This window comes from Brienomyrus brachyistius, chromosome 2 (genome assembly GCF_023856365.1).
Source record: "Brienomyrus brachyistius isolate T26 chromosome 2, BBRACH_0.4, whole genome shotgun sequence".
Classification (NCBI taxonomy): Eukaryota; Metazoa; Chordata; class Actinopteri; order Osteoglossiformes; family Mormyridae; genus Brienomyrus; species Brienomyrus brachyistius.
In genome coordinates this window covers 20,199,736-20,227,381 of record NC_064534.1, presented here as the reverse complement: position 1 = coordinate 20,227,381, position 27,646 = coordinate 20,199,736, and the positions used below count along the sequence as shown (strand labels likewise).

Sequence of the window (27,646 nt, the reverse complement as noted above, 5' to 3'; positions counted from 1 at the left end):
CATCATTTACAGCATGTGTGATGATGGGTGAGTAATGCAGATTAGGAGTCTTCTATAGACTGCCACATATAAAATGTATAGTACAGTTGCTTTACCAGACTTTTGTAGTGGGGGGTGAGAGGCTCTATGGGCTAAAGCTCTGTGCCTGTGATCAGATGGTTGCCAGATTGGTCTCAGTAGAACAATCATAGAACAATCATATGTACATAGGCCCTTGAGCAAAGCCAATAACTGCCAGCTTGAGGGACACCTCACGATGCCTGACTTTGTGCTGTGACTCCCAAGCTATGGTAAACAAAATGGGGCAGGTGAAGAGAAGAACTCCAGTGTACCTGTATTTATACTTGTGCAAATGACAAATAAAGGATTTATCATTATACAGTGGGGGACAGTGATCATTGTTCCTGTAACATTACAATGATCATGAAGTTGTCATCATAGCCTTGTGCACCATGCAGAGCACCACCTGGCACTCTTCTTGAATTTAGCACAAACCCCATTCCTGTAATATCGTAAAAATGGGAGAGAAGCTAATCTACAAATGACATCGATTACAGGGTGAGTGAGTTGCACTTGCAAGCAAGTCCCTTTGTTATGCATCCAGCTTGGTTATTTCCCATTTGCCAGCTGAAGTGCTTGTGGATTTTAGAAAATGGGAGCCGGGTTTCAATACTCACACAGACGCTACCAACCTTGTAAAAACGTCTGAATGTTTCTGCATCCATGGGGTGGCAACAAGATTCTCCACAGGCTCCCAGCAACTGGAGAACCCGAAATTCAGAAGGAATGTTTCCATTGTGCAAAACCTCAGACACATTTTATGAAAGCCTGGTCATAAACATTTTATGGTGCTGTTGCAAACTAGCAAACCAGACTGAAAATAAATAATTATTGACTGGGGGGGGGGTGCAGCAAATTACTATCCTTCTTCCAAAGAAAAGGGATTTGTTGCAATTCATGAAAATACCCAAAAGTCAACAAAAATGATTTTGTCTGGGATGAGTCAAAAACAATACAAGTGGAAATATCATACAACTCAAGAGAACTGCTCAGCTTCCAAAATGACTTATTCAGTACAGGGGTTTTCTCAGAAAGCAGCCAACCAATGTGGAAAACACTTCACACACAGCATGGGGGGGATTCAAATACACAAACCATGGCAGTGAGGGATTTAAACTCTCTCACTATTAAACCAGCCTGCTGTTAAGAGAAATGTGCCGCAAATAACAATTAACTTCTTAATAACACATAAATTGGTCAGGGTCAGTATCCGTCCAACCCTACCCTTTGTGTCTTTACCATGTTTGGCCATGTTTTATTACCTGTCTAACCCTCGTGATTGCCTGTGCCGCAGGCTGCTGCATAGCTCAGAGGGCTGAGTGTGTGGCACAAAGGCTGTAACCCTACAGTCAGGAGTTCAAAACCAAACTCACCTGTTTTGCCTAATTATTGGTGGTTGTTGTTATTATTATTCCTTGTGTTTGTTATTGGTTCTTTGCTTCCCTGCTTGAGTCCTGTTTGATTGTGATTTTTTTCCCCCTCTTAGTCTTTCCTAGTGTAGTCAGCCCTCTGTTACATTCCGTAGTCTCTAGTACTTCTCTGACTTGGTAGTTCCCTAGTCCTTCATTTAGTGTTTCCATTTCCACCTGTTTCTCATTGTTCCTGTGTCTCTCTTGATTGGTTAATTGATTATTAATTTTATCTGTTCCTGTGTATTTAAGTGCCTGCCTGTGTTCAGTTCCCTAATGAGCCATTGTGTGTGCTAAGTAGCTGCATGGTTTTGCTCTGTTAAGTGTCTAGGTCTGTTCACTGTGTTACCAAGATCCCAGTCTTTCTTTGCTTGTTCCTTAATTGTGTTTAGTTTCTTGGTTCTTTAAGTTAATTCCTTATTTTTCCCTATTTCTTTTCTGACCCCCATGGTTTGCTTTGATGTATTCTCCCTGGTGTGTTTTTAGTTGTATTAAATAAACCCCTTCTTGTCTCGTGAGCCACCAGTGGATTGTCACCCTCGGTTGCCTGCCCCATGCCACTCTGCGTCTGTGACGCAAATTACTGTCAGTTTTAAGCAAATTATGCATGTTTATCTTTATTTATAGAAACAAAATGACTCCACTTAGTAGCTTATTGTATTCAACATATTCAACAAATAATATAGGCTATGCCTTAACTTCAACCTGTCTTCAAAACGCTTCATAACTGGGGTTACAACAGTTCCACCAAACAAGGCTTACTACTTATTAAATGAACAGTATACCTCAAAGAAGATACACTCAGTAATGTGTATCCCTGAGCTGGTTACTGATTACCTGCTGTAATCAGGCAGTGCTTTGAAGCACAGCAGCATTGTGGGTAATCAAGCGCTGTTGCATCCTTGGGATATATATATAAAAAAAAAGCCAGGCCATCACAGGTCATACTGACTTTGCTCTGTGTAATCCGAACTTTCCTGAAAGACTAAATGACTAACATAGTAAATCCTAACTTCTCATATAAATGCCTGTGGCCATCAGCAAAGTTAATGGTCTGGTTTCAGGTGCAAAACTAAGCTCTGATCAGTTCAATAGCTGTAAATAAATTGTGGATATGCTCATTAAAGCTTTTAATTTGTCAATGATCAAAGAAAAAATATGCTGCCTAGACCAAACTAAGTCTATTTAAATATTATACTAACCGACAATAAAACACTACAAAACTATCATACTGTAACCCTCTTTGCTAAGAGGAATCTCCCTGGAGAGGGACGTGTACTAAGCAAAAGGTCCGTAAACCAGATCGTGTTTAATAATCATGTTTGAGGTGCATAATTATTTGTGAAGATGTTAACTGCATGTAGGTAATACAAAGCTGTTTATGGTGAAGCAGCAAACATGCATTTGGCTGTATGGACCGAAATCTTAGCTGGAATCCTGGCAAACTGGGTAGTCGATAAAGTCGATTATTTTACTTTTTGCAAGATTTTCTTTTAAAGGCAAAGACGTGCGAATGGGGCAGGTGGGTTACACGACAAAATTTTCCGGCATATCTGTAAACTGCACCACGGCTTATGCCTAACTAGGCCACTCAAAAAAAGAGACGAACATATCGCTTACCATCACCATCCATCCTCGGCGCTGACAGTGGGGCCGACAGATCATGCCGTCCGTCTCCCTCCGGAGCTGTGATTAGCTTCATCGGCCATCTCTTCTCCACTTTGATACCTGATCAACTCTGGCTTCGCTTGTGCCCAAGGGAGTCAAGGTTGATCTTCCGAGAAGAAAGGGCAACTTGACCACGTCGCAAGTACATTAACAAAAAAACATTCCCCAGGTAGTCAAATGTGCAGGCATTGGTCTGACCCCCCCCCCCCCCCCCCCCCGAAGGTAGCCGATTGCATAGTATATTGCAACGACACATCTGATTTATTTGTGTATTCTGGTTTTCACAAAAATGAAAATTAAGGTCTTGTGTTTATTAAGTTATGTTTCTTCATATTATTAATTTATAAATGTTGTCCTACCTTGTCCAGTTGTCCTACTGTAGCGCGGTCTGACAAATATATGCATCAATCTGTGCTACCCCATGGAAAAATGAACGCTAATGTCATTTTTATTATCTGAAACTGAAAGCGGATAGTCCTAAAAGTAATAAATAAGTAACAATTAAAAAAAAAAAATAAGTCATGTATTGTGAGTAGCGTGTAGCATGGTAGTCTGAAATACCTTATCACATTGTATTACTAGCCTTAAAACTACAGGTAGAACTTCTCGATAGACTGAAATAATTTATCTGAGCATCCTACCTTTATAAAATATGCAATATATATGCAGGGACAGTCAATTTCCATAAACTAAAATAATTTGTATGTATGTAGGCAATATTATGGGCAGAACTCATGTCAGGTAATGCAATATACAACATACAAAACACTGATAGTAAATCAGTGTGATACTGTTAGTAAAGTGTGATACATGGATTTAAGAAAGTATTAGAAATGTATGAACATTGAAAGACACAGAAATACGAAAAAATACACAAGACAGCTCTAACGCCAACGCAAGGTAAGATGATCGATGGGCGCATGCGCAGTACCCAACGGTAGGACGTTTTGATAGGTAGGATGAAATATTAGAACACCCCCTGCTGAGGGGGAGTTGGAGGGTCCCATGGATTTTTTTTTGCCTGGGGCCTCCAAAGTCCCCAAAATCGCCTCTGCTCCTAGTGCTAAAGCACATAGAACAGTTGGATCAGTTTGGCTTAAATTCCAGGGAAAGCTGCTTAGTATATAGTCTCAGCAGCATCGAGTCGGTTAATTAATCATCTGATATGACTGGCACCACCGGATCACTCTGGGGTCTAGGGTACGAGGCTCCGCTCCTTCCTCTACACGTGTGATGCCTGCATGTTCTCCCCATGTCTTCGTAGGGTTCCCTTTGGGTTCTCCGGATTCTCCCCACAGTCCAAAAACAGCTAAAGTCTCCTACGAACATAAAAATGTATATAACGTATATGAATTATGTAAGTTAAATATATTTTAATAAGTCTATTAAATATGTAAAGAATACATTTTTAGCAACTCCAGGTGAAATGCTATTTTTGGTTTTTCTTTGCATATTTTAAATCCTGTGTGTGTGTGTGTACTAATGTTGATATACAGTTTGTCTTTTCCACAGCTCAGGAGAGAACAGTTTAAGCAGCGTAGAATGGTAGAAGCCGTGCGTAGGACGTAAAAGATTGATTCAGTTTATTTTGTATGAAATATAAGTTGAAATATAAAACATTTCTTAGGTATTGCGTGTAAAACATGTAATTCTACTTTCAATTATACAGAGTTCCCATATAAAATTAGTCATAAGTCTGAATAGTATTTTACTCTTTATAGTTATTCTTGAAGGTCTGAATGGAGGAGTTTAAGATACTTAATGACCTCAGGAGTTTTCTGAACACCAAGTAGCAACTCATTTCCTTTTGATGCTGCCATTTACAGTTGTGACACCGTTTTTTTTAACGATTGCATTTTCTAATTTTTTGTATGAAAAACTATTCAAAAAAAATGTTTAAAGCTGTAATAAATTTCTCAAATCACACAATATTTCTCATCTCCTTTGTGTAAAGCACTTTAAGTAACCTTTGTACAGGAAAATTTGCTATATGAATAAACTTGACTAAATTACAAAGTCACATGTAATCATTTTTATTGAATTGTTCATTCAATTGGACATAAATCAGAACATGTACTTTCAGGACTGAAAAATCACCACAGGTTCATGTGCTGGCTTTCATCCTTGGAGGCATATGGAGAGGGCATATACTCCTAGCCAGGAAGTCCATAAGGTTACAATAAAACATGTTAGTGCAGTAGTGTTGTGCAGCTTATAGCTGCTCATAACCACTATGATGAAAGGACCAGAGCAGTCAAAGATTTCAAATGCTGTATTTTATTTGCGGCCTAACTGAACTATGCAAGTACAACTCAAAACTATGTGTCATCTATGGTCATTTATTTCTTTCTGTAAGGAAAAAAAAAACACAACAAAAACATTAAGCACATTTTATGTGGCATTCAGAAGAGATGAACATCAGCTTGATTATTGCTAGGAGTTTTTCCTGCGTGATTTGTTTACATAAATACACTGGACTTCTCTAACAAAAATTCAGCTAACCCTTCCTAAAAAAGGTGCATCTTCCAAACATCCAATTACTTTAACTTGTTAGAACTGCTCAGGGTCAGTACGGAATCACGAGGGGTAACACAAATTTGTGTCTTGCAACAAGATAATGTAATACACAGGCGGAATTGGTTCAGTGAGTATTATAGGCAAATCAGGCAGGAGAGAAAGGCGTAACAGAATATTGATGTGGTAGCGTCCTAATGTACGTGGCTGAAAACGTATATTTAAAGCTTATTAACTGTAGCTAGGTTTTGAGTAACCTTGAATATCACGATTTGGAGAAGGGATCATTTGGCATTGTAAGTTTTCACCAGGTAGCTTTCGACAGAAAAAAAAAAAAAAGAGAGACCTTCTCAAGGCACCCCGGTGCACCTTCTGACAATCAGTTTATTGCCCAATTTGACGTCACTCTCTCAATGTGCTCTTTGCCACCCTCTGCTGGCTATTGGGCCACACAACATTTTCTTTTGGTTCACCTTTGACACCACAGACAATTGTCCACGAATGTATTTCATGCATCTAAGACACATTAAACATAATGGGCCAAAAGTAACATTCAAAAACATGCTGACATGTAGTATTTTAATGTCAAAATATGAATACTAATGGAGTGGTTGTAAATAAAACCAGATTTTCATTTACACGTATTCATAAAGAACAAGAAAATAATATTTGCAAAATTGAGATTTAAAACTGCAAAACGTGTATGCTAACATGGTGAATTTACTGTGCTTTTAATTTTTACAATGAAGGTACATACAGTCACATTACCACCATAAAATACAGCCTGGCTTTAAAAATGCTTTAAATGGGTAATAGGAGATATGGTTCAAACTTGTTCTAACAAGCAAAGCAGGAAATGTTAAGAAACACAAGGTCTTTATATACAAGCTTAGTTTGTTACATGTTTGTTAAAAAAACTGTTAGACAGTTTATACTGTTTAACATCCTCTCGTTGTCTTCAATTTAAATACCACATACATCAAGCATAAACCACATGCTTTTTATGCCTTTTAAAATAATAATCAGGGCTTATATGGAAACAAAATATTTGGATTTAAAAAAAAATCTAATACTGAAATGAATAGACAAAAAGCATGAGGTTTTAAAAACAGATCAGAATAGACATAAATATTTAGATTTTGTTTTACTTTAAACTTACAGTCATACTGTAATTTTCAGCAAAGTAAGTGCTTAAAAGGTAATAGATGGGACAAACTGCATACATTAAACAATAACTAATGTCAAGGCCGGGGGGAAACAACGATTTTTGTAATAATTTCTGAAATGTGTTTAAAAACTGCTTTGGTCTTACAAGTACCTTTAAATCAGATTGCATAGATGAAGCCGAGTGTCTTAAATAGTGCAACAAAGCAAACGATGGGATTTGACTCATAGCAGTGATGAGTGTCATAGTGTAGCTTTTTATAAATTCATGTACACACTGCAATCCAATCAGAATAGCAAGTCACGACACACAAATGCTGGAAGAAACAGGTGTGTGGTGTGAGGGGACAGCGCCTTCACACAAAGGTGTCTAAAACGAGCAGAAATGTGCGGCACGAAGCTATGGGAAGAACTTTTTTTTCCTGGTAGCCCTGTGTGAAATCTTTAACCAAAAAAAAAAACAGAGGGCTATTTGTATAAAAATAAAAAAAAAACCTTGAAAAGATGAAAAGAAAACAAAAAAAGGGAAAGTAGAAATTGCTTTGGAAATGAACAAGGGAAAGTATTAACAGATTTTCCTGACTGGTACATCAATCATTCGAAGGATTTCAAATAAGATATAGCACTAAATAAGCTATTGTTATTTATACTCTATAATAGATGACACTAAATTACAAAAACAATGTATTGCCCTACCTTGAAGTCAATTACTACTCGTATTTCGGTGAGGAGATCTTTATTTATACAGCAAAAGACTCCACATTAGTCTTTCAGACAAGTCACTGTGTCCTTTAAGGACATGACATCATGTGTAGGTGGCCCAGCCAAAATAAAATAAAACAACAACAATGGAAATACTAAACCAAGGCTTCTCCACACAAAATCCACATTCCTTTGGTCTTCCTGCTTTTTTCACTTCCTGAAATTGCCACATCAAAATTCATACACCCAAAAGACTCAGGGTGCCAGGACAGAGGCTCCTTTCGGACAGGGGTCCTGATCAAACCGCAACTGAAATAAAACATGGAGTGCTGGTAGATTCATGAGAAGTTGAGGGAACCGAGAGAAGCGTAAATCTGGGGATTACCGTACACTAGCCAGCCGCTGAGAGAGTAACAGCAAACATGGAGAAAGACGTGTGAAAGGCTTCCATTAAACACGAATAACAGGACGTCTTACGTTTGCGCTGCATCAAACGATGCCCAATGGTGCCGAAAGAAAAAAAAAAAAAAAAAGTTGCTGAAATGCCCCAGAAAGACATGCAGCATCATAAACACACGACTTCACCATGGTTACCTCAAACATAACAAGGCTGCAGTGTGGGAAGTAGATTAAAGAGGAAGCCCTAAGGTTGGTTTCCTTCGCTATGGGAAGCTGCCACCTTACAGGAGGAGTGAGCGAGACTGACGTCACTGACCCACAGCGAAATCGGGCGTCTCACTCCTGCATCCCACACTCCGAAGTGGAGCCGAGGGTCACCACAGAGAAGAAGTACATGATCCAAGCATCACTGCCACAAGCTCCATGCACTGCTGCTGAAGTTCCCCATTCAAAGTGCACGCGTTTCTCCAGCATCCCAATAATCCTGACAATTCTGTCACTTCATATGGCAGCTTTCTCTTTCTGTATTAGTTCAAGAACCGCAGATGGTTCCTGCTTTTGAATTTCCAAATAGTTTTCTGTTTCAATGATATTACCATAATGGCGATTCTCTGGGGGGGGTGGAGCAATATGACTGTTCTGGTGTGGGTCTTTTCAGGGAGAAAAATGTGTAGAGATGGCCCCACCCTTTAGGAACATCATTTCAAAAGGCTCAGTTTAAATCCACCATTTATAAATTGCATTGTTGTTTCATGACACCATTTCTCAATGGCTTTCAAGATAAGCAAAAGCAGTCACATGATCAACCATTAGCAAAAAAAACAGGCACGGTACGGGTGCTTATTATGCCCACTAGGGGGCAGCAGCGCATCACATACCCTCGCCAACACCTCTGACGTGTTCCTCTAACAGGATATGAAGAGGAGGGGCTGTGCGATGCTTTCTGTGAATACATTACAGAACGTGCCCAGAGACCTAAGGCTCAGAAGTGGTGAAGTTTTAAAAGACGAAAGAAAAAAGCGAAAAAAAAAAAAAAAGGTGTAGAAAAGGCAGTCAATTTATTACCGGAGCCCATGGGATTTTTAAACTGTATGGCAGCTGTTTCTCCAGCTGGGTCAGTAGGGTGTGGTGCCCTCCCACTCCACGAGGTACTGCACCTTACCCTCGGGGGTGATTCGGCGAGCCAGCACCTGGTACCTCTCGCCGCAGGTGAGCCGCCCGGCCGCCCCGAAATAGCTGGTAATGGAAGACTTGAGGTGGGATAGGGAGGAGTCATCCTCGCTGATGCTGTCAAAGGTGTGGCTGTCAATGGCGCCGTCGAGCGCCTCGGGGGCGTCCTCGGACTCCAATGCGCCCTGGCCCAGCTCGCTCTCGGCCGCCGCCTTCCTGGTGGCGAGCATGGCATAGCTAGAGGTACGTAGCTTCCTCTTCCTGCTGCCCACGTTCTTCCTGTTAATGGGGAGGGAGGAGCCTGTTAGACCCTCAGATCACACGCCAGCTGCCACTCAAATTACAGTCCATTCTTTATTTTTATCATGCTGGCTGAAGTGTGCAGTTCAGAATGGGAGCTCTGCACAGCACGTGTCCAAGGTCACACACACAGACAGCCACACAGTGTCACCACGTGGGGCACTAATCAATACCCCTTGGGTTTCTGCAATAAGTAAACTCAGGGAGTGACGGATCTCGAAACCTTGGCATGGAGATTCCAAGAACAATTGAAGCATGGAAATTATGAGAAAATTAAAGTTGCAGCATTTTGTGCTGCCGTACCGATAAAAAGGGGTCCACCTGCATTCGCGCGCGCACACACACACACACACACACACACACACACACACACACACACACACACACAAAATCAGATTGCTTTCTAATGGCAGGAATGAGGAACTGATTGTAGCCGCATCTGTTCTGGATTCTGCCAGCCCGTAAGGCATTCATTTCATGAAAATACAAAACCTGGAAAAATGACGTGATAAACTTCAGGCCTCTCATTTGAAACACTGTCTTGCCTTTCAAGAATTTCCATCTCGTACCCCCCCAGCAGGGGGCGCCATGGGGGCTTTCATCTAAAACAAGCACTGAATACCCCCGTGTTGGGAGTGCTAATTTGGGAGCTTATCAGAGCCCCCAGGCAGAGACACTTCTGTCATAATACTGGAACATAAAAGCAAATGGGGAGGGGGGGCTACTTTAAGTGGCCCGTTTGATCTGCTCCTTAGCAGTGTTGCACAGCAGGGATGCTCCCTCAGTTGCCATGGGACCGGGCCGTCCTCGGCTGGAATCTCGGCATCCACTCCCCCCCGTACACCGCCTCTCCAGAGCCCGGCAGGATAATGAGAGCGCAGATCTAAAATAAACCCTGAGAGGGGAGAGGTGAACGGGGGCTGGGTGCCCCAACTTGCGCGCTTGCCCTTTAAATTCCCACAGGAGGCTGCGAAGAGAGGCTGCGAGGTCGTGCAGGGCGGGGAAACGCAGGCACGCCGCGGAAAGGCCCGCCACCCCCCAAGATGGGGTCCTCATTACTGGGGAAAATGAAGAGCTTTTCTGGATTCCTGCATGTTCCGGCATGAATGGCTAAAAAAAGCGTGAATGGTTTACAGGAAGCTGGCGTCCAGCTTGGAATCTGCACATGCTCAGTGCGCCCCTGACCTTAACCTCTTCCTCTCACTCCTCTCTGTCATGTCCGGATTTTATACCTCATCTCATTTTCCACCCCGGAATAAAGAGGTCAATCGGTTTATGGGCGGGAGTCCAGCTGGCACCAGCGATACGAAAAGGTTTTTATTACCAGGTTATTTGTCAGCGTATCAAAGGCCGGCAACAGTGCTTATGATTCTACTCCGTTGCCGTGTACGGGCATATCGTTAAGGAACCAGGAGCGCCGTGGAGGTAATGCCAGTTAAAACTGAAGCTCAACCCGTCAGTAATGTTTAACTTGGCCACACTGCTAAATGCGCCATTTCATTTCCTTTGCATGCCTGACATACCCTAACGCTAACAATTATGCAGCACGTTAGTAAGTACAATGGGCTGTTCGTGGCTCAGCAGCCCCTCCCCTGCAAGACTCGGGGTCGAATTCTATCCTCAAGCTTCCTCCTGCAGTTCACAGTGATGCAGTCAGGTTACCCGGAGTCTGACCTGCCCACAGTGCGCTCACATGGCCGGCAATGGACTTCCCTCCCTGCTTTGTGTCCCGGAATAGTGCCTGACCAACCCCAAACTGGAAAGGAGGTTCAAAGGTTGATAGAGAAGAATAGCATTCTAACAGTATTTTTATACTTGATAATTACAGTAGGGTTGGAATTGTAACAAGTTGTGTTAATGTATGTACACAGAAAGTGTGTATATACTTTGTAATTTAGTCAATACTAGTAACTGGAAGATAGTAAAGATAATTATGTAAATTATTTACTAGAATTTTTATATTCCCTATGTTGTACCTTTCCTAAATATTTAAGTGACAGGAACCATATTCAAACCACAGTTTTAATCCTGAAGAATACGCTGATCATGCTAAAAATATCTCTACTGCTAACAAGCATTAGGAAACTGACTCATCCATCAGTCTTACAAATGCAGTATTCGCTGTGGGATCCAAACATACAAAATGCTGTCTGCATGTCCGATATCATAACCAATGAAAAGCCGGGTGTTATACGTAACACAGCAAAATCCTGCGCATATAAGCTCCGAGTCGAAAAATGTAACGAATCCATAACCTCTGGTATCTCCCTCTACTTGCCATTTATGGAAGAGTCCCTCATTCATCTGTGTTAAACCATTTCCACTGCCTTTGTGCCCCTGAGCAGAGGCACTGTCTGAAAGAGGCAGTCAGGGATCATCACCTCCTGTTGGCTAATGCCAACAGGTCTCCCATCTCCCAGGTTACTGGTCAGGCGGAATACAACCCCAAGCAGCAGGACATGTGGGCGGCTGGGGGACTTCTCTAGGGTCCTCAATTGAGGTGTCCGTTGAAATGCCTGCCCCCAAGTGAGCCGCTCGTCTCATCAACAACGCAGCTTCTTAACAGCAGCGTTCGGCATTTCAGGTCCAGAAGTTACAAATCCAGACCAAGATTTTGTTTCTACCAACCTGTTGAGTATAAATAGTCACAGTCAGAGAGTACTCAACTGATTGGCAGAAACAAAATCTTGGTCTGGATTTATAGCTTCTGGATCTGAAATGCCCAACATTGCTCAAGAGACTGCCCAGTCACTAGTCCGCTAATATTTCAGTGACTTCAAATGGTCCAAACCGGGCGCCAAGACATTGGGACAGTCCGTACCGGAAGTCATAGGACACACTTGTGGTGGCCGACCCGGAAGTGCTTGCTGCGTCTGTGGAGTCCAGGTCCAAACTGAAAGTCCGGCCGGAGCTAGTGCTGGAGAGATAAAAACAGTGGAGAAGGAAAAATACACATCATACATGGCAGGTTAAATCCCGAATTCATTCAGGCTCGTGTTTGAATCCCTCGTCAGAGCGACTCCAAACCCAGCTCGCCATCCCAGGTCACGAAGCTGCCGTGCCCATGTTCCGCTGGCTTACACCTGAGCCGTGACCGAACACAGAGAGACAACAGCGGAGCACGACCGCCGCTCATCTCTATCCCGCTATTTGCCGCTCCGCCGAGGTCGCTGATGCGAACGGACTTCGAAGAGTGTGAGTTTGGAGGAAATATGCCAAAGGCTTGGGAGACAGACACAAAGATTCATCCAAACCTGGTGCCCCCAAGTAACCGTTCCTTCACTGACCGGCCATCTTGTTGGTTAGGGGTTAGCCCTGGCTGGCAGCTGGAGGAGGAGATGCCCTCAGTGAGGTTGGCAGGGTGGGGTGAGGGTGCAGTTCCTGCTCATTTCCCATCTCTTTCTCGGGCATCACAAGCCCCCCCCACGCCTCCACAGCTCATTCTCGATCTCATTCCTCACGCTTTTTAATTGTTCCCGAAGCCAAAACGCAGCCCCTGTTAATTATTCGGAGCGAAGCGTCTGAGCGCCGGTAACCTTTACCTTGAGATACAATTAAACTAGTTCAATTAGCACTCTGCTGAAAAACTGTTTCGACGGAATACGATTTTATGGTCTTTTTCGAGGAAATAAAAAAATAGAAACACAAATCAAGGTGACGGCACGAGGGATGGCGTCTGATTTAATAAAAGCAAGGAAGTGGCTTTCCAGTGATCAACAGGCTCCGCTAATGTTTGTGCTGGTGTTACTGAAGCGTATGGCACCGAAGGTTGGCATGGCCGGTTACCCGGCACCCATCCCCAGTACCTACAAAGTGGCCGACAGCAACAGGTGAGAGACTTGCAAATTAATTAACGTTCAACAAAAAAACCATCCATCCATCCATCCTGTAACCACTCATCCTGGTCAGGTTGGAGGGGCCTGGAGCCTATCCCAGGCAGCACAGGGCACAAGGCTGGGGTAAACCCTGGGCAGGATGCCAGTTAATGCCAAAACAAGCACAGTAGAAACCTATTTATTTAATTACGCCACTCTTTCCCTTCGCAGCCGTTCAGGAATTCCCACAATGAAAGGCCTGCTGTTTTTTCCCCCTGCTCACAGAAAATCAGAAAACTAATCAAGCCAAACAAACAAGAATCAAAAATGATGCATCTCCACTGTCAAGAGCTTTGTTTATTTATCCACCTACCCCCCCCCCCATCTGAGAGTCAAGGGGGTCCGTCATACGACTCTCGATGTTGCACCTCTGCCCTTTTGAAATATTTATGGCAATGGCGATCAGCCACCCCCCCCCACCAACCCACCAACCCGACGGCCCCCCCTCAAGCCAGGGAGAGTATAGTCTTTAAAGTGGCTGCGACAAAGGCCAATAACAACTCTATAAATAAATGATGAGGTGCTAGCAGCAGGCTGGGGAGCCTAAGAAGGGGTGAATAATGGCTTTAGAACGGCCGAGTGGCCCCAGTGACCCAGAGGACCCACGCCTGTGGATTTCAGTCACGTGAGCCAGTTCTGGCTCACCTGTTCATTAACCATTACTTGGTTACTTTGATACATCCAGATTTTTTTTGAGCTATTTGTTTGTACACTTTGTTTACACTGTCATGGAAACAAAACAAAATGAAAGCCTGCAAAGTTTCAGTGCCAGCCTAGGCTGCGTAAGTAATACTCCTGGCAAAGAACTGCATGAAACAGGTCTGAAGGCCATTTCAGCTGCCTGGGAAGAGTTTATTTTTCAGGCAGTTTACTGGCTGGCAGAGTATGCAGAGGGTTAGGGTAGATGTCAATGCAGGACGGGATTTCAGATGAGTATTGACTTTTTGTCTACCATTCACAGCTTGGCAGATGTTGCCTGACACGAAGCACTATGCATTCATGGCCTTTGCAGCTTTATTCTAATGCACCTGCTGTGCCTTCACACCGTCTAAAAACCGACAACTGCTCCACTAATTAAAAGGGAATGTAGGAGCGGTCGATGGACTGGCTGCACACCCAAGGCGTAGCAAGGCCTTGCGCCTGGGACCGGCTCTAGGTCACACTAGCGATCCTGAGTAGGATGGTTACATGATTAGATGGATGGATGGATGGATGGATGACTGTAAGAATGGCAACCATCTGATACATCAGTATCCCAGCAAAAGAAAAAAAGAACACAGAATTTAAACCAGACCCATACAAAAAAAATGCAGTATTAAAATATTAGATTTTTCTTAAAATCTCCTTCACTTTCGTTTTGACATTACACATGCATATAGAAGAACTGCTGCAAAAAAGATGCATAGATATGAAACTTCGTGACCTGAAAGTTTAAAACACAAAAGAAGTGCAGCCGTCCCTCGCCACTTCGCGCTTCGACTTTCGCGGCTTCACTCTATCACGGTCCTTTGAATATTCATTAAAAAGTTTGAGACAGTGAAAATGATACATCATTAAGTATCAGAAGCAGCTTTGCTCTTTGTAATTAAATGTACAATAATAATATGAAATTTTTAACGTCTAATATGTCTTATTTTGTCTAATATATTGGGTAATACGATGTAATTGTCATGACCTGCCTGTATGATCCCCTTGTGAGCCACGCCCCCTTATTAATCACGCCCCCTTATTAACCACGTGTGCAGCTCCAATCGTTACCAGCTGTTTTCTGTCAGTTTGATTCCTCCGGTGTATTTAAGTCCACGTCAGAGTCTGTAACCCCAGGTCTGTCATTAACGTTTCGATGTTACATTTTCCTGTATCCTGCATTTGGAGTGATTCCAAATAAACCCTTCGATCCTGATTCCTCGTCTCGCCGTTCCTGCTTCCGTGTCCAGCAATCATAACAGTAATGGTGACTAAAGGGTGTTATTTCATGTCTAATAGTGTTAAAAACTGTATGTCGAAGGTCATGAACAGGTTTTCTATGCTCTAACTACGAAAATATTCAATTTATAAATAAAGAATCCTACTGAAAATTCACTTATCGCGGTAGAGTCTGGAACCGATTAACCGCGATAAAGGAGGATCGACTGTACATTGTATTGCCTGTATGTTAAATAAGTCTAAACATCTATAATCGCTGCCTCTGTTACAGCTCCTCTGGGACTTGCAATCCGTTGGCAATCCACTTTTCATCAAACCAGGAGACACTGCGAATTAAGCAGAAATGTTACCTCTTTAGGCTCTGCAGCTCGTCCAACGTGAAGTCGAAGATGCTGGCCATGTGATGGTTGGAGCTCCAGGAAGACGTCAGATCATTCTTTACGGACAGGGGGACAGACAGACGGACATCGCGCTTGAAAGTGCTCAGGGAAAAAGCTACCTCCAGATGTGCCACTAGGCTTAGACAGACGCCGCTCAGCCCGACTGGGTTCTGATGGCACTCAAAATCGGACAGACCCGTAGATGAGAGGGCATGCTGGAGGGCTGCTTACACACTATAAATAAAATAAAACGAAATCAAATACAAATAGAAGCTGGTGGGTCACGATGTTGCCAAGATAGCAAAACATGACCCGTCTGTGGACTGAAAGCACCGGTGTCATTGGCAGGGACAACAGGCAGAGGGCGCTCTAAGGAGAGGCGCAGGCAGGCAGTCATGCTTGCAGGTATACCAGACACATCACGCCATGGGAAGCAGAGAGGGAGGAGGGGAGAGAAGGAGGCCCAGCAGGCAGACAGCACAGCGAGAGGCGGCTCACATTGGGGATGGCATCCTCCAGCAGCCACTTGGATCTCTTCTTCTTCTTCCTCCTCCTCTTCTGAGGCAAGAACTCTCGCGGCACCGTGCTGCCCCGCAGGGAGGAGACAGACAGCCTGAGCACGCTTTGACCGGGGTGTCACCCCATCACTGCCAACCCCCCGCCCTCTGACCTCCAACGAAGCCTCGCGCTTCCCCCGCTCGCCCCCTCCGTTTCCGTGCACCCGGTTTAACAAGCTCTGCCACCAGATACGCCAGAAAATCCCATACGCCCCGTCGGTTCGACTCCTGAGGCGTCCATGTGTTATGCTCAACAGCGCCCCCTGCTGGGGGTCACCCGGTACGCTCAATAACCATCGTCACGTTTGGGTGATGGCCAGATAAATGGCAAAAAAGCGACGGCCGACACCCATGCGGGTTTCTCAGGGTGGTGCTCAGGCTTCTGGGAAGCCGAGGCAATGACGAGAGATCAGTGAGCAGCCTGGCGTTCCTGTGACAACGTCGGCACTACAGTATGCTTGTCTATGCTTTATGGACTGGCGGCCATATGCACAATATTGCACAATTTCCCTATGGGACCAATAAAATTAATCTAATCTAATCTAATCTGTCACCCCCTTACAGCCATGTGGACGGTCAACTGGGATGGGGCTCTGGCTTAGGAAAACACAGCTTGGAGTGGAAACGATGTCATTCTTACAAGATCAAAGATTATAAAATATCTAGGTCTGTGACACTGTAAAGCGATAATTGTTTTCTTACACTAATAGGGTAATAGCATGGTAAACCAGGCAGTGACTGATCCCTACCCCCGAAAGACCAGCCTTACCTGTTCTTGCCGCGGCTGCTCTTGCGGCCCTCCCACGCCTCACCGCCAGGCACCCTCTCAGGGAAGAGCTTTGAGGGGGGGTTGGGGGGAACGCGTGTCCGCAGACGGAAGATGCATTTCCTTTTTTTGATCTCCTTCCCGCAGAGAAACCTACGAGATTTCAGCCGGCATAAACCCACATACCGACTTACGGGAAAACCGGGAGATCCTGACCCCCACATCACGAACCAGAAGGTTCTGGCAGAAAAAGGCACTCCAAAACACATATGTAGGGGCTGCGAATATGTGCGGCAGCTTGTTATCGTAATAGCCCCACAGGCACCGTAAGGGCCACCACTGTAATGCGATGTGTTTCAATCTCACTGCCTCGGGGTCAAAATGTATCTTACTTGCTTTTATAGTTGTTGAGAGCATCAAGGAGGTGCTGGGTCCTCTCAGACAGTGGAGTATTGGAAAGCTGAAGGGGGGGGCAAAAGAAAACCTTAGAGGGAGGGAGGCAGACGGCCTGTCAGCTGACGCAGGGCTGCCGGCGTTTCCATGTCACGCGCATTGCTCTCCGTTACACTGGGCCTTCCAGTCGGGCCCCAGCGGGCATTAAAACAGGCCACTCTGCTGACACGCTTGGTGTGACAAGCTACAGGCCCGTACAGCCCCATAAAGGGCCGACCACATCAAGACGTCCCCAGAGGGGACACAACTGACAGGAAGAGGAGCTGTAGCTTGCGTGACTTTCATTATAAATACGAAAAACTGCCCACTCAGATCCGAATATATATTACAGTGCAGTGTGGAGAAGATAGACAGAGCACTGTCAGATTTAAATTTAATTTAAGCTTAAATTCTAGAATCAACGAAAAGGGAACAGTTGGAAGCCATAAAAGATGGTTTGGTCCCCTAAATTGTTCCTGAGCTTCATTTTCATTTGTAGATTTTTACGGTAATCCATCAATGATTAGCGCCAACCTTGCCCAGTTGGAAATGCTCCCAGTTGGTGGAGACGAAGCTGAGGATCTCCTCCAGCTCAAAGTACTTCTTCTTACTCTGGACGCCCAGGTTGTAGAGGGCGAGGTGCACCACGTCCACCCTGGGGAAATCAGGGGTGTCACGATCAGAGAATAAGCCAAATGAAAGCGGCCTTCCGGAAAGCTCCACAGCGTCAGGGGGGCCTCACGTCGGACGTTTGTTAAATGGAGCCTTTCCTGGGTCTTGAGGGGCTTCAAGCCACCACTCTCCCCCAAAGGTAACCCCGGTGCCTGAAAATACTGCCTGCTTACCAATGCAGTGAGGAAACATGTTTTCTATTGAATTCTGACAGGTTGGAAAGCCGTGATAATAAGCAAGATCTGATTAATATGATTTTTAGCTTGATACCCGACTTGATACCCAAAAGGTCCAACTGCTTCCACGAGACTTCAGGCTGATTAGTAACATTTTTATGCAAACAAAACGAAAAACCATCTAAGCGTCACATGTGCATAAGTTGTTAAATTATGTGTTTCCAGAATATTCGTATATTTCACACTTTATTATTTTGTTATTAGTGCTGAAGGAAACAGTCTGTGAGCAGATATTAATGCAGTAATTCCTATTAAGGCCCACATGGTAGAAAGGATTTGCAAGAAAGCAGCAAACTGAAGGAAGACTAAATGCGGTTCCCCCGCGTTACTCTGACAACGCTAGAAAAATAATATGAATGAACCATGAACCACCATCTACTGTTCCCCGATCAGGGTGCCGACCATTAAGGCACATGACAGAAAGGTCACGTCACGGGCGCAGGTTACATGTCGGGCGCGTAGAGGCGGCCGCTCACCATCTGAGGGCCAGGCGTCTGATGTACTCCACCCCTTTATTGCACACAGCGCAGATGAACAAGTAAAACCTGGAAGAAAATGGAGGGGAAAAAAAAGAAAAAGAAAATGAACTCATGTACGAACCAGACAGGAACTGCAGAGACCCTCCTTCATAACTCCACCTTGACATAAAACCTTTCAGAAATACCCCCAAGCGCATCCTCAGCAATTAAGCAAAAAGTGACGCTTCGTCTCTCATGTCTAATGCTTCCGCTCATCGAGTGAAGACACAGGATCTTTAACCTAAAGCTCAGTCTTGTTGTGGAAAAAAAAAACTCCTCTCAGCTGTCCAGAGGAAAAAGCTAAACTAAAATTATCCAGATAACACAGAAGAGCCACTAAAGATGCCTTTTCTTATCCTCTGCAAGATATTTTTTTCTGATACACAATAGTTTAGTTTGAATAGCTGTAATGGAACATGTACAGATAGCAGAGGGACAAAAATGACTGAGGCTGCGGGTGACTTTGATCCCTCAAAGGCGGCTGAATGATTCTGGTTGCCTGTTCATTTGCCCGGGCCTCGCCGCTCACATACCTGTCTCCGAACATCATGGACTCCTGCAGGCACTGGATGCAGGCCTCGTGAAACCACTGCTGACACCGGAAGCACTGCAGCATCTTCAGGTACCACCTGGGCAGAGCACAGAGCCGGGATCAGATACTATGGAGTTCCTGCTGCGGGACCCATAAGGTTGTGGGTTCGAAGCCCCAGCCTGTCACATGTCCCATTGAACTATCCGACTCACACCCTTTTCAATATTTGACCGCTGTGTCATAACAAATGTAAATTACTCCACAAATTCCATCACATACTTCTAAACACCTCACAAACAAAAGTTGGGGTTTAAGTGCACTAATTGGCCTGCTGAGCCCATAGCCATGCGATGCACATGACCACTGGAGCCTCAGCGTTTCAGGGCAAATTCATTGACTGTCACTCACAAGCCCTGCCTATCAACCTGTCAATCCCACTGGCGCTGAAGGATGTGGGTATGAAGGCATACTATGAACCCTAACCCTATACTGTCTGTAGCACCCCGTCATGGTTCCTGCCTGCAGCATGCTGGTGCTGGAGAGTCTTTATGCGATTAAAGACACTCATAGCAGTACAGAGGGAGAGCAGTGGGCAGGAACAGTGCCAATCGATGGCAGATTTCCTACAACTAAGAGCCGTGCGACCATGAATTTGTTACACTGTGAACATTAATTTGTTGTTTATTTTTCTTAGTTAACCGAAACATTTTCCTTTTTTACAAATAAAAAGGGCAATTTGCTGCCCTTTAGTAAATCACATGCAGAATGAAGAGCAGCTTTTTAAAATAAAATTTAAAGCAAGATATCTTTAAAAAAAATGTACAACTGATCAATACTCAACACTGTCTGTTGTTCAAGATTCAAAATTTGGGGAACTTTCTGTTAATTCGCAAATATTCCTGGTACTTCCCACTTGGAATATTTCCAAAATTCCCCAGCTTAACTTCCCATTGAATGGAAAGTTTCTGGAAATTTACTGCCCCTTTGCAACCCTAGTCCCAGGTAAGCCTGGAAATTACTATAGTATCTAGTTGTATAAATATGGAACATATGTGTGTCACTATAGATAATGGGGGCAGAGTGTGTCTCAGTGGGCTAAGCCTCTGTGCCCGTGACCGGAAGGTTGTCAGTTCGGACACGGGCTTGACACATCAGCGGGTCCTTGGGCGAGACCCTTAACTGACAGCTCCCCAACCACCGCAACAGGCGGCTGCCGTTTGTGGCCAACTTGCTCTCACCTACGGAGGGCAAGTTGGGGGAGGGGCAAAGAGAATTTCCCCACAGGGATCGATAACGTATCCCTAAAGGCTGCACTTGCCTTATTAGTAGACAGCAGCACATTATTCAACATGCAGAGAGCAAATAAATAAGGTAAATCAATTCAGAGGTTGATGAACGAACGTACATTTAGATGTTCATGTTGATGTTCAACACCAGCACCTCTATTTGCTAATTTTCTGATAAACGAAAACAGTGAAAAGAAAATGCATTTATTAGTGCTGCTGTTTTTTTCAGCAAATCCATGGAGTGTCTCCAAGTTGAAACATGACAGTATACAGCTTCAGGGAGACAGTGAAAGCACCAGAGTAAGTGGAAGTAAGTGGCAGGTCTGTAGATGCACAGCAGGAGCCCAGGAGTGGACAGGTGTCCAGCAGAAAGCACACTTACTCCCCAGGTCCCCCACAGTAGCAGTAACACTGCTGGTGATTGGTCCTGTGCAGCGAGTCCCACTCTAGCTCGCCTGGGTTATAGGTCAACACCTGCTTCATCGCCTGGAGAGCTTTGGCTATGGGACCCTTTTTCAGAGCGCCCCCTTTCTGCAGGGCAAAAAAAAATAAACACTTCATGATAACATGCCTACCAGAAGTGATCCTAATAGCTATGGCTAAGTACTGTATTAAATTCACCTTACGTAGCCAGAATCTGTGGCAGAAGTGTCTCCTGTGCCGAGCAGGATATTTTTATGCAGAAGTGCCGACCATGAACACTCACCCGCACGGCCAAGGCAAAGATGCATTTCCTGCAGAACCAAGGTGACGGATCCAGCGGGCTCTCCACCCGCGGCAGATGGCACTGCTGGTGGTATCCTGGCAGGAGCGGAGACGGAGTGAACGGTGGCCACTCAGACCCACATCCCCAGTCTAGCTGCCACTTCAGCCTTATAAAAATTAATTACACCCACGCATGTCGGCCAGGCTCATTTTTCTTTATTTATTCTCCAGTCTGCTGGGAGAATCCAACTGAGCAACATGAATGTTACTTTATTCTTCTGTATGTTAAAGGTACCAACTTTTGTATTTGCTAAATCGGAGGATACCTTTTTTAACCCTACCGATTTCTCATTCACGTGTTAAACGTCTCCCAAGCTAAACTCGTAGGCAATCCGCATTTAACAAACCCAGAGCATTCACCTGTCAAACTCAGCTTCAGCGTTAAGACACATGCATTCGACACAGAACAGACTCTCCGTTACCGCAGCGTGCAATTTCCCGTAGACAGTGCCCCATGAAATGGAGATGCACGATCACGAAAACGCACTTCAGGGATTCTGTTTTTTTAATAAGGTCATGGGTGCCATCCAGGAACCACCATGGGTCCATAAAGAGCGAGTGCTTGTGCAATTGGGCGTTTTGCCCAATCCTACTGAACACAAACCTGGAGCCAAAACTGAGAAATCAACCTACCTATGCCACACTTGCCGCAGATGAGGATCTTGTTGTCGGACATTAGCACCATCCCGGAACACACGTAACACTTGGGTTCCTCCCCTGGAACGCCAGCTGAGCAACGCGCAGAAATGGAGAAGGTTCACGTTAGATTTACACAAAGATCACCAGATGCCTCAAGCCCAACTCTTGAACCACCTGCTAGTCTGCTATTCCGATGTAGCCTCCACACTCTCCTAAGAGTAAAGGCCAGTTCAAACACCCCCCACCTCTAACTCTGACAAGGGCACATTATGCTTAAAACATTTTGTTCGGTTGTCATGATTACTGGTTAGGCACCCAGTGATCCAGACTATTAAACTTCCATCATTCTAGGACTGTTTCCTCCATAACGCCACAAATCAAAGAGCATGGATGAATGAAGCAAGTCCTGTAGGTAAGAGTCCCCTTTGCCTCAGTAAACTTCCACACATTATTTGTCTCTAGGCAAAAATCACAACAAACATTTTTTCTTCATTTTGACCTTTTCTAAATTCATTTTTAAATTCTACCCTGTAAAGAAGGAAAAAAAATTACACGATTTCTCCACCTTGATGATATTCATAAATAAAAAAAAAACAGACAGTTCCTGCCAAGCAATAATCTCAAACATCAATTTTTAATTTAGGTTTCCAGGCTGCTGTGAACCAGCTCCCCTAATTGTGTGCAGAATCATGCCTGTCTTTCATGCCACCTATAAACCATGTCTAATATTCACGGGAAGGAACAAACTACGCTGCTGACAGCTATAACAATCCATATACCTTTCTAATAACACACAGAGGCACACTTTCAGTACTCCTGCCAGCTGATGCATATGCTTAATCAGGCATTTGGGAGGTTTATTCCTGGCTATTTCCCAACCATCCATTTTTGGTAACTGCTTATTTAAACAGCCTTAAAAAAAGTCAGCAGGCTTTCTCGGGAAGCGTGCTCTCACTGGGACACCCAGGCACACTCTGTGGGAAAAGCACTGACCAGTTTACCAGAAGTGGGAGTCAGCCATGGCTCGAGAGCAGAAATGCCAAACTTAACAAGCACACTGCTGAAAACAAAACCAAGACAAAAACCAATAAGGACCCAGCACCACTAATGTCTGAAACTCGAAGCTGCAGAGTGGTGGAGACTGTGAATATGACTAATTCGTCTTCATCATTTTGCCCTCTCTCAAAAATATCAAAAATAATCCTCAATCCCAAGTGCATTTTACAAACTCTGTCAAATAAATTACACATATCCAGACAAACCGAGCAAATTAAAGTCACTTTTAGAATGTGCAAACCTACCCAAAGGTTTTATATGTTTATCATTAAGCGGAGGGGATTTGCCTTCAATGAGGGAACTGGATTAAGCCATTCATAGCGGGTGGGGATGGTGATCTGGTGAGATGTATCTGGACTAATGTTTTTATGTGTTAATATTACATGATTCATTTAGTTGGGAGAATTTTCCATGAAAGTCCCATGGAATCCCCTCGGCCCCCCAAGAAGTTATTATTATTTACTTAGTATTATTATTTTATTGTAGGGGATTTTATTGTGAGGTCCCCTGCAAAACTTAATCAATTTAAAATTCAGGATGGGCCACCACAAAAAAATACACAATATTAATATTAATAATATTAACCACAGAGTTGTGCGAATGCATCTATCCTATAGCTATCCGTCAGGGTCACGGGGGTGGGAAGGGCACAAGTTAGTGGTACACTGTGGATGTGATGCCGGCGCACAAACACGCTCACACAACAGCCTCCGGAGCGCCCTGAGGAAACATGCAGCTGACAGGGAGGTCACACAAAAGCCACTCGCATACAGCAGGCAGGATCCACACCGCCAGACCTGGCAGGTTGAGGTGACATTGCTACACATGAGCCACTGAGACACCCTTGTTGTGTGAATCCTGGGAGAGCAATTACATTGACACATCACAGTCAAAGTGGGGACGAGATAATCTGGCAACCGTTTGTTCCACAAACCTGCACAAATAAAGCCGGATTCTTCAACAACACGCTGCATATTTCACAGGTGACATGTTTGTTGACACAGTGCTCAATATCTTACTGCAAGCATCATTAGAACTTAATTTACTTAAAATACCTTTAAGCTATTCTGATGTCACACAAAAGAGGAAGGACACTGGTGGACTGCAACTAACCCTAAAACTGAATTATACAGCTTCAAAAGGGAAATCTGGGAAGGAAAAAAATCTCAGAGCGAAGGAAAGTGATCAAAGTGTGAGAGAGAGAATGTACAGGGTCTCACCACAGTGTCAGGCATACTCACCATGCTGAATGTCCTTCCACAAAACCCAGAATTTGGAGTTGTCCTCAAAGGTGACAAAACAGCTCTGCTTGGAAGCACTTACCTAGTGACGAAGAAAGTAAGCATGAAATGAAACAACATACACTGATAGCCAATACTTACACCCAGAGTAACAGTGCCACACACCTTAAAACAAGGGACCACGGAACATTTCATCGGGTCATGGCTTGTGTCGTTATATTGAAATTTTTCTGAAAAATTTTGTAATGTCAAACTTTTGTGGTTGCGAATGCTACGGAATGTCGTCCTGGAATTTCTTATTTTTCTTTCTTATTTTTACTACCAGCCACATATTTTGGTACAATAAACAATGGATAAACAAATAAATACAAACAAAAAACTTGGAGTCATGACTGAGGAATAATGTGGGTTCTGAAGCTAAACCAGTTGCCATAAAGCTGAAGCTGAACCACTGCCTTAAAGAAACTACAGTAAAACAGAACATGATAAAAAGTAGAACCATTCCTATGGTTCCCTCTAATGGTGAGCTTCGCTAACTGCAATGCCAGTAATATACTGCAGGAGGCAGTATGGAGGTTTGTCTTACATGCACTGGTAGGTCTTCATGGTTCAAAATTGCTTAAAAACATGCCCAGTTCTTAAGCATCTGGAACACTAGGAACGCTCAAAAATGTTGCAAAGTGCACTTGTAATATAAAAGAAAACCAAGCACTGTAGCCAGTTCTCCTTTGCACAAGTGTTTACCTTACAGTGAAAAATGAAACGTTTGTTTATACCACTTTTCCGCCCTCAATTCAGTTAATAGTATTTGCATGATTTACAATCTCATGTCTTTTCCAGCTGTTACAAACAAACGATACATCAGAAATAGCAAATTAACTTCTCAAGTTTTTCAGTAACAAAATACTAAATTGGGGATAGTTTTCCAGCACAACATCAAACGTTGACTTCAACACATCGAGTCCGTAGATGGCTCACTCTCACGATCTTGCCCAGGTAGTACAAGCCGTCGGACCATCGGCACAGGACGTACTGCCCCTCAGTCAGGCTCTTCTCCAGTTCCATGTAGTTCCTGGCCCTGTTCTGGGGTAACTGCTTAGACTGCAGCTGCTCGTGTCCCGCAGAGCAGTACATATCCCTGTAGGACTCCAACATAGTGATGTCCATTCACACCTTCGCTTCCTGATGTAGCAAGAAAAAGAAGGATTTAGTATGAAGAAGCTTAACCATATCCAGTCTCCTCCAACACCAAGGTATGAAATTTACATACCAGAAAGTACAGTTCGTTTTTTTAGCTTTTTTTTTTTTAAATCCAGCTATAACTTACTTTTCAAGGAGCAGTACCATAGCACTTCACAAAGAATAATAATAATAATAATAATAATAATAATAATAATAATAAATGGCAACACTATACTTGACACACAAATAATTCAGTATTTTGCCATTACTTGTATATGAATTAACTATAAATTAAGTGTTTGTTCATCGTTAATAAATTGTGACGCATCATTTATCTCAAGCAGTTACAATATTTGTTACTGTATCTGTTAATTCTGTAAATCTGAGTGAACTACTGAAGGAACGGGTGAAGAATAGCAAAAGTTAAATATTGATGTTATATTTGTTCATCATTAATGAATCGAGATGCATCTTTCATCTTAAGCAGTGACTATATTTGTTCACGATTTGTATTTAGTAACCGATTTACTATTTGTGTCCGCTAAAGTAGTGCTACCAAAAAAAAAAACCTTGTATTTGTGTAATCATTTAACATGTTATTTCTGAGTAATTAGACATTCCTTAGCACGAATCGAATGATAAAGATAAACTGTAAAAGTGTTTATAAAAAACATTTTGTCTAATTTAAGAGAAACAGTAATAAACCGCAGGAGCCAAGCTCCCACCTATTGTATGCAAAGCGAGACAGATGTCGCGTTATAGGCAGGATGTGCAAAACATTTCTATTCTTTCATTTAAAAAAAAGAAACCGATTCACCAGTAGAATCGTCTTAAACTCTGACCACAATTTAACTGCAGGCAGGAGCCAGCTTTACAAAAGTAACGATAAATTACTCAAATGGAAAGAAAGCCTAACCGCTGGGGCTACAGGGAACAGAACGCACACTTTCATACATCTTTCAAGGCATCTTTCATACTCCAAACCCTATTATTAGTGTTTATTACATACAACTTGACAGCTACAACTCATACATTCAAATACTAAAAGATGCACGCATTTCAAGAGCTCCGCCCGTCTTATCCGTACCTTCTGTCACCAGAAGGGTTCACTCACACCCGGCACGAGGAAAACAGATTTACTTGTAAACCTCACTTTAACTTAAAATGATTCTACACTTATACTGTACTTGCATGCATCATGATGCATGCACGTCGTGAAGGGCGCATTTCTGAAGCAGCGATACAGCATTAGGCGACTGCAAACTGAATCGAAGTGAACATAAAACCAAGGCATTATGACGTATATATAATTATCAAGATTAGTCCCGATTACAAGCCAGGTTTTCATGGAAAGATATGCATGATGATATCAGCTGCATGGGACCCTGTTTTTCTTCACTAGAAGTGCTGGCTGGCAGCGGAGAACGGGGCAGCCAGATAACCGGAGGGCTAACAAACTTTTCCTGTGACTAAGTTTAAGAAAAGAATCGCCTATTAGGGGGGCTGAGAGCAGACCACCATCACCGGGGTTGCGGGCATTTCCAACGCCAAAGTACGAGGCTGGAAAACCGTGATTTACCGCATCAATGCCGCTTCCAAAGGGAGGAAAGGCGTGAATCAGAGAGCCAGCCCGCATTTCAGTGATCAAGCAGCCCGCTAACTAGTAGCCAGCTGCGGGCGGTGCGCGGGTCGCCTAAGCTAAGCGGTCCGCTAGCACGCCGGCAAACTGCTAGCCGACTACTCACCGAGCAGAGCTAAACTTGGCGCGATCATTGGAAAGAGCAGCCCGCTGATAACCAAGCGTCTTGCTAAAACATCCAGTCCATCAGTCGCATGCAACAGGAGCGAAAGGCTGCCCGGAGTTACAAGCCGAGAGGAGTCACCCTCCGGAGCGGGACGGCTAGCTTTAACACGCCGGGTATTTGTCGCTCATCTTACCGATGCGATTAGCCTCTGGTGCGGAGGAAAAGAGACGCGAAGATCGCCTTTAATCTCGTTGCATAATGTCCCATTAATTGTACTCGTAGCTAGCTATCTAGTGGTGTAGAGGCAAAGTTTCAGACTGTGCAAGTCGCCATTTTTTTACTTTTTCCCGCGAATCATTTACGTTTTGCTTATGTAATTAACATAGCCCCATCATCACCATCATCACCATCATCATCATCATCCAGGAAGTCAGAACTTTCTCCGAACTAAC

The 27,646-nt window shown here is 43.8% G+C and overlaps 1 protein-coding gene across 2 annotated transcripts; it reads right to left on the bottom strand.

Annotated features, from left to right (window-relative positions):
* Window positions 1-5,154: 5,154 nt before the first annotated feature.
* Window positions 5,155-27,646, bottom strand: phf19 (PHD finger protein 19). 2 transcript variants are annotated; one of them, XM_049001666.1, is made up of 15 exons: window positions 27,388-27,646; window positions 25,246-25,449; window positions 24,268-24,349; window positions 21,965-22,060; window positions 21,273-21,367; window positions 20,949-21,097; window positions 19,282-19,377; window positions 18,707-18,775; window positions 17,857-17,977; window positions 17,283-17,350; window positions 16,894-17,043; window positions 16,066-16,153; window positions 15,538-15,623; window positions 12,208-12,303; window positions 5,155-9,365 (listed from the first exon to the last, which is right to left on the bottom strand). In XM_049001666.1, exons 2-15 carry the CDS (start codon window positions 25,432-25,434, stop codon window positions 9,032-9,034), a joined length of 1,719 nt encoding a protein of 572 aa, XP_048857623.1. In that variant the 5' UTR covers window positions 25,435-25,449; window positions 27,388-27,646; the 3' UTR covers window positions 5,155-9,031. The 2 variants fall into 2 exon arrangements, with proteins under 2 accessions (XP_048857623.1, XP_048857624.1); XM_049001667.1 differs by lacking the exon at window positions 27,388-27,646 and adding an exon at window positions 27,195-27,340.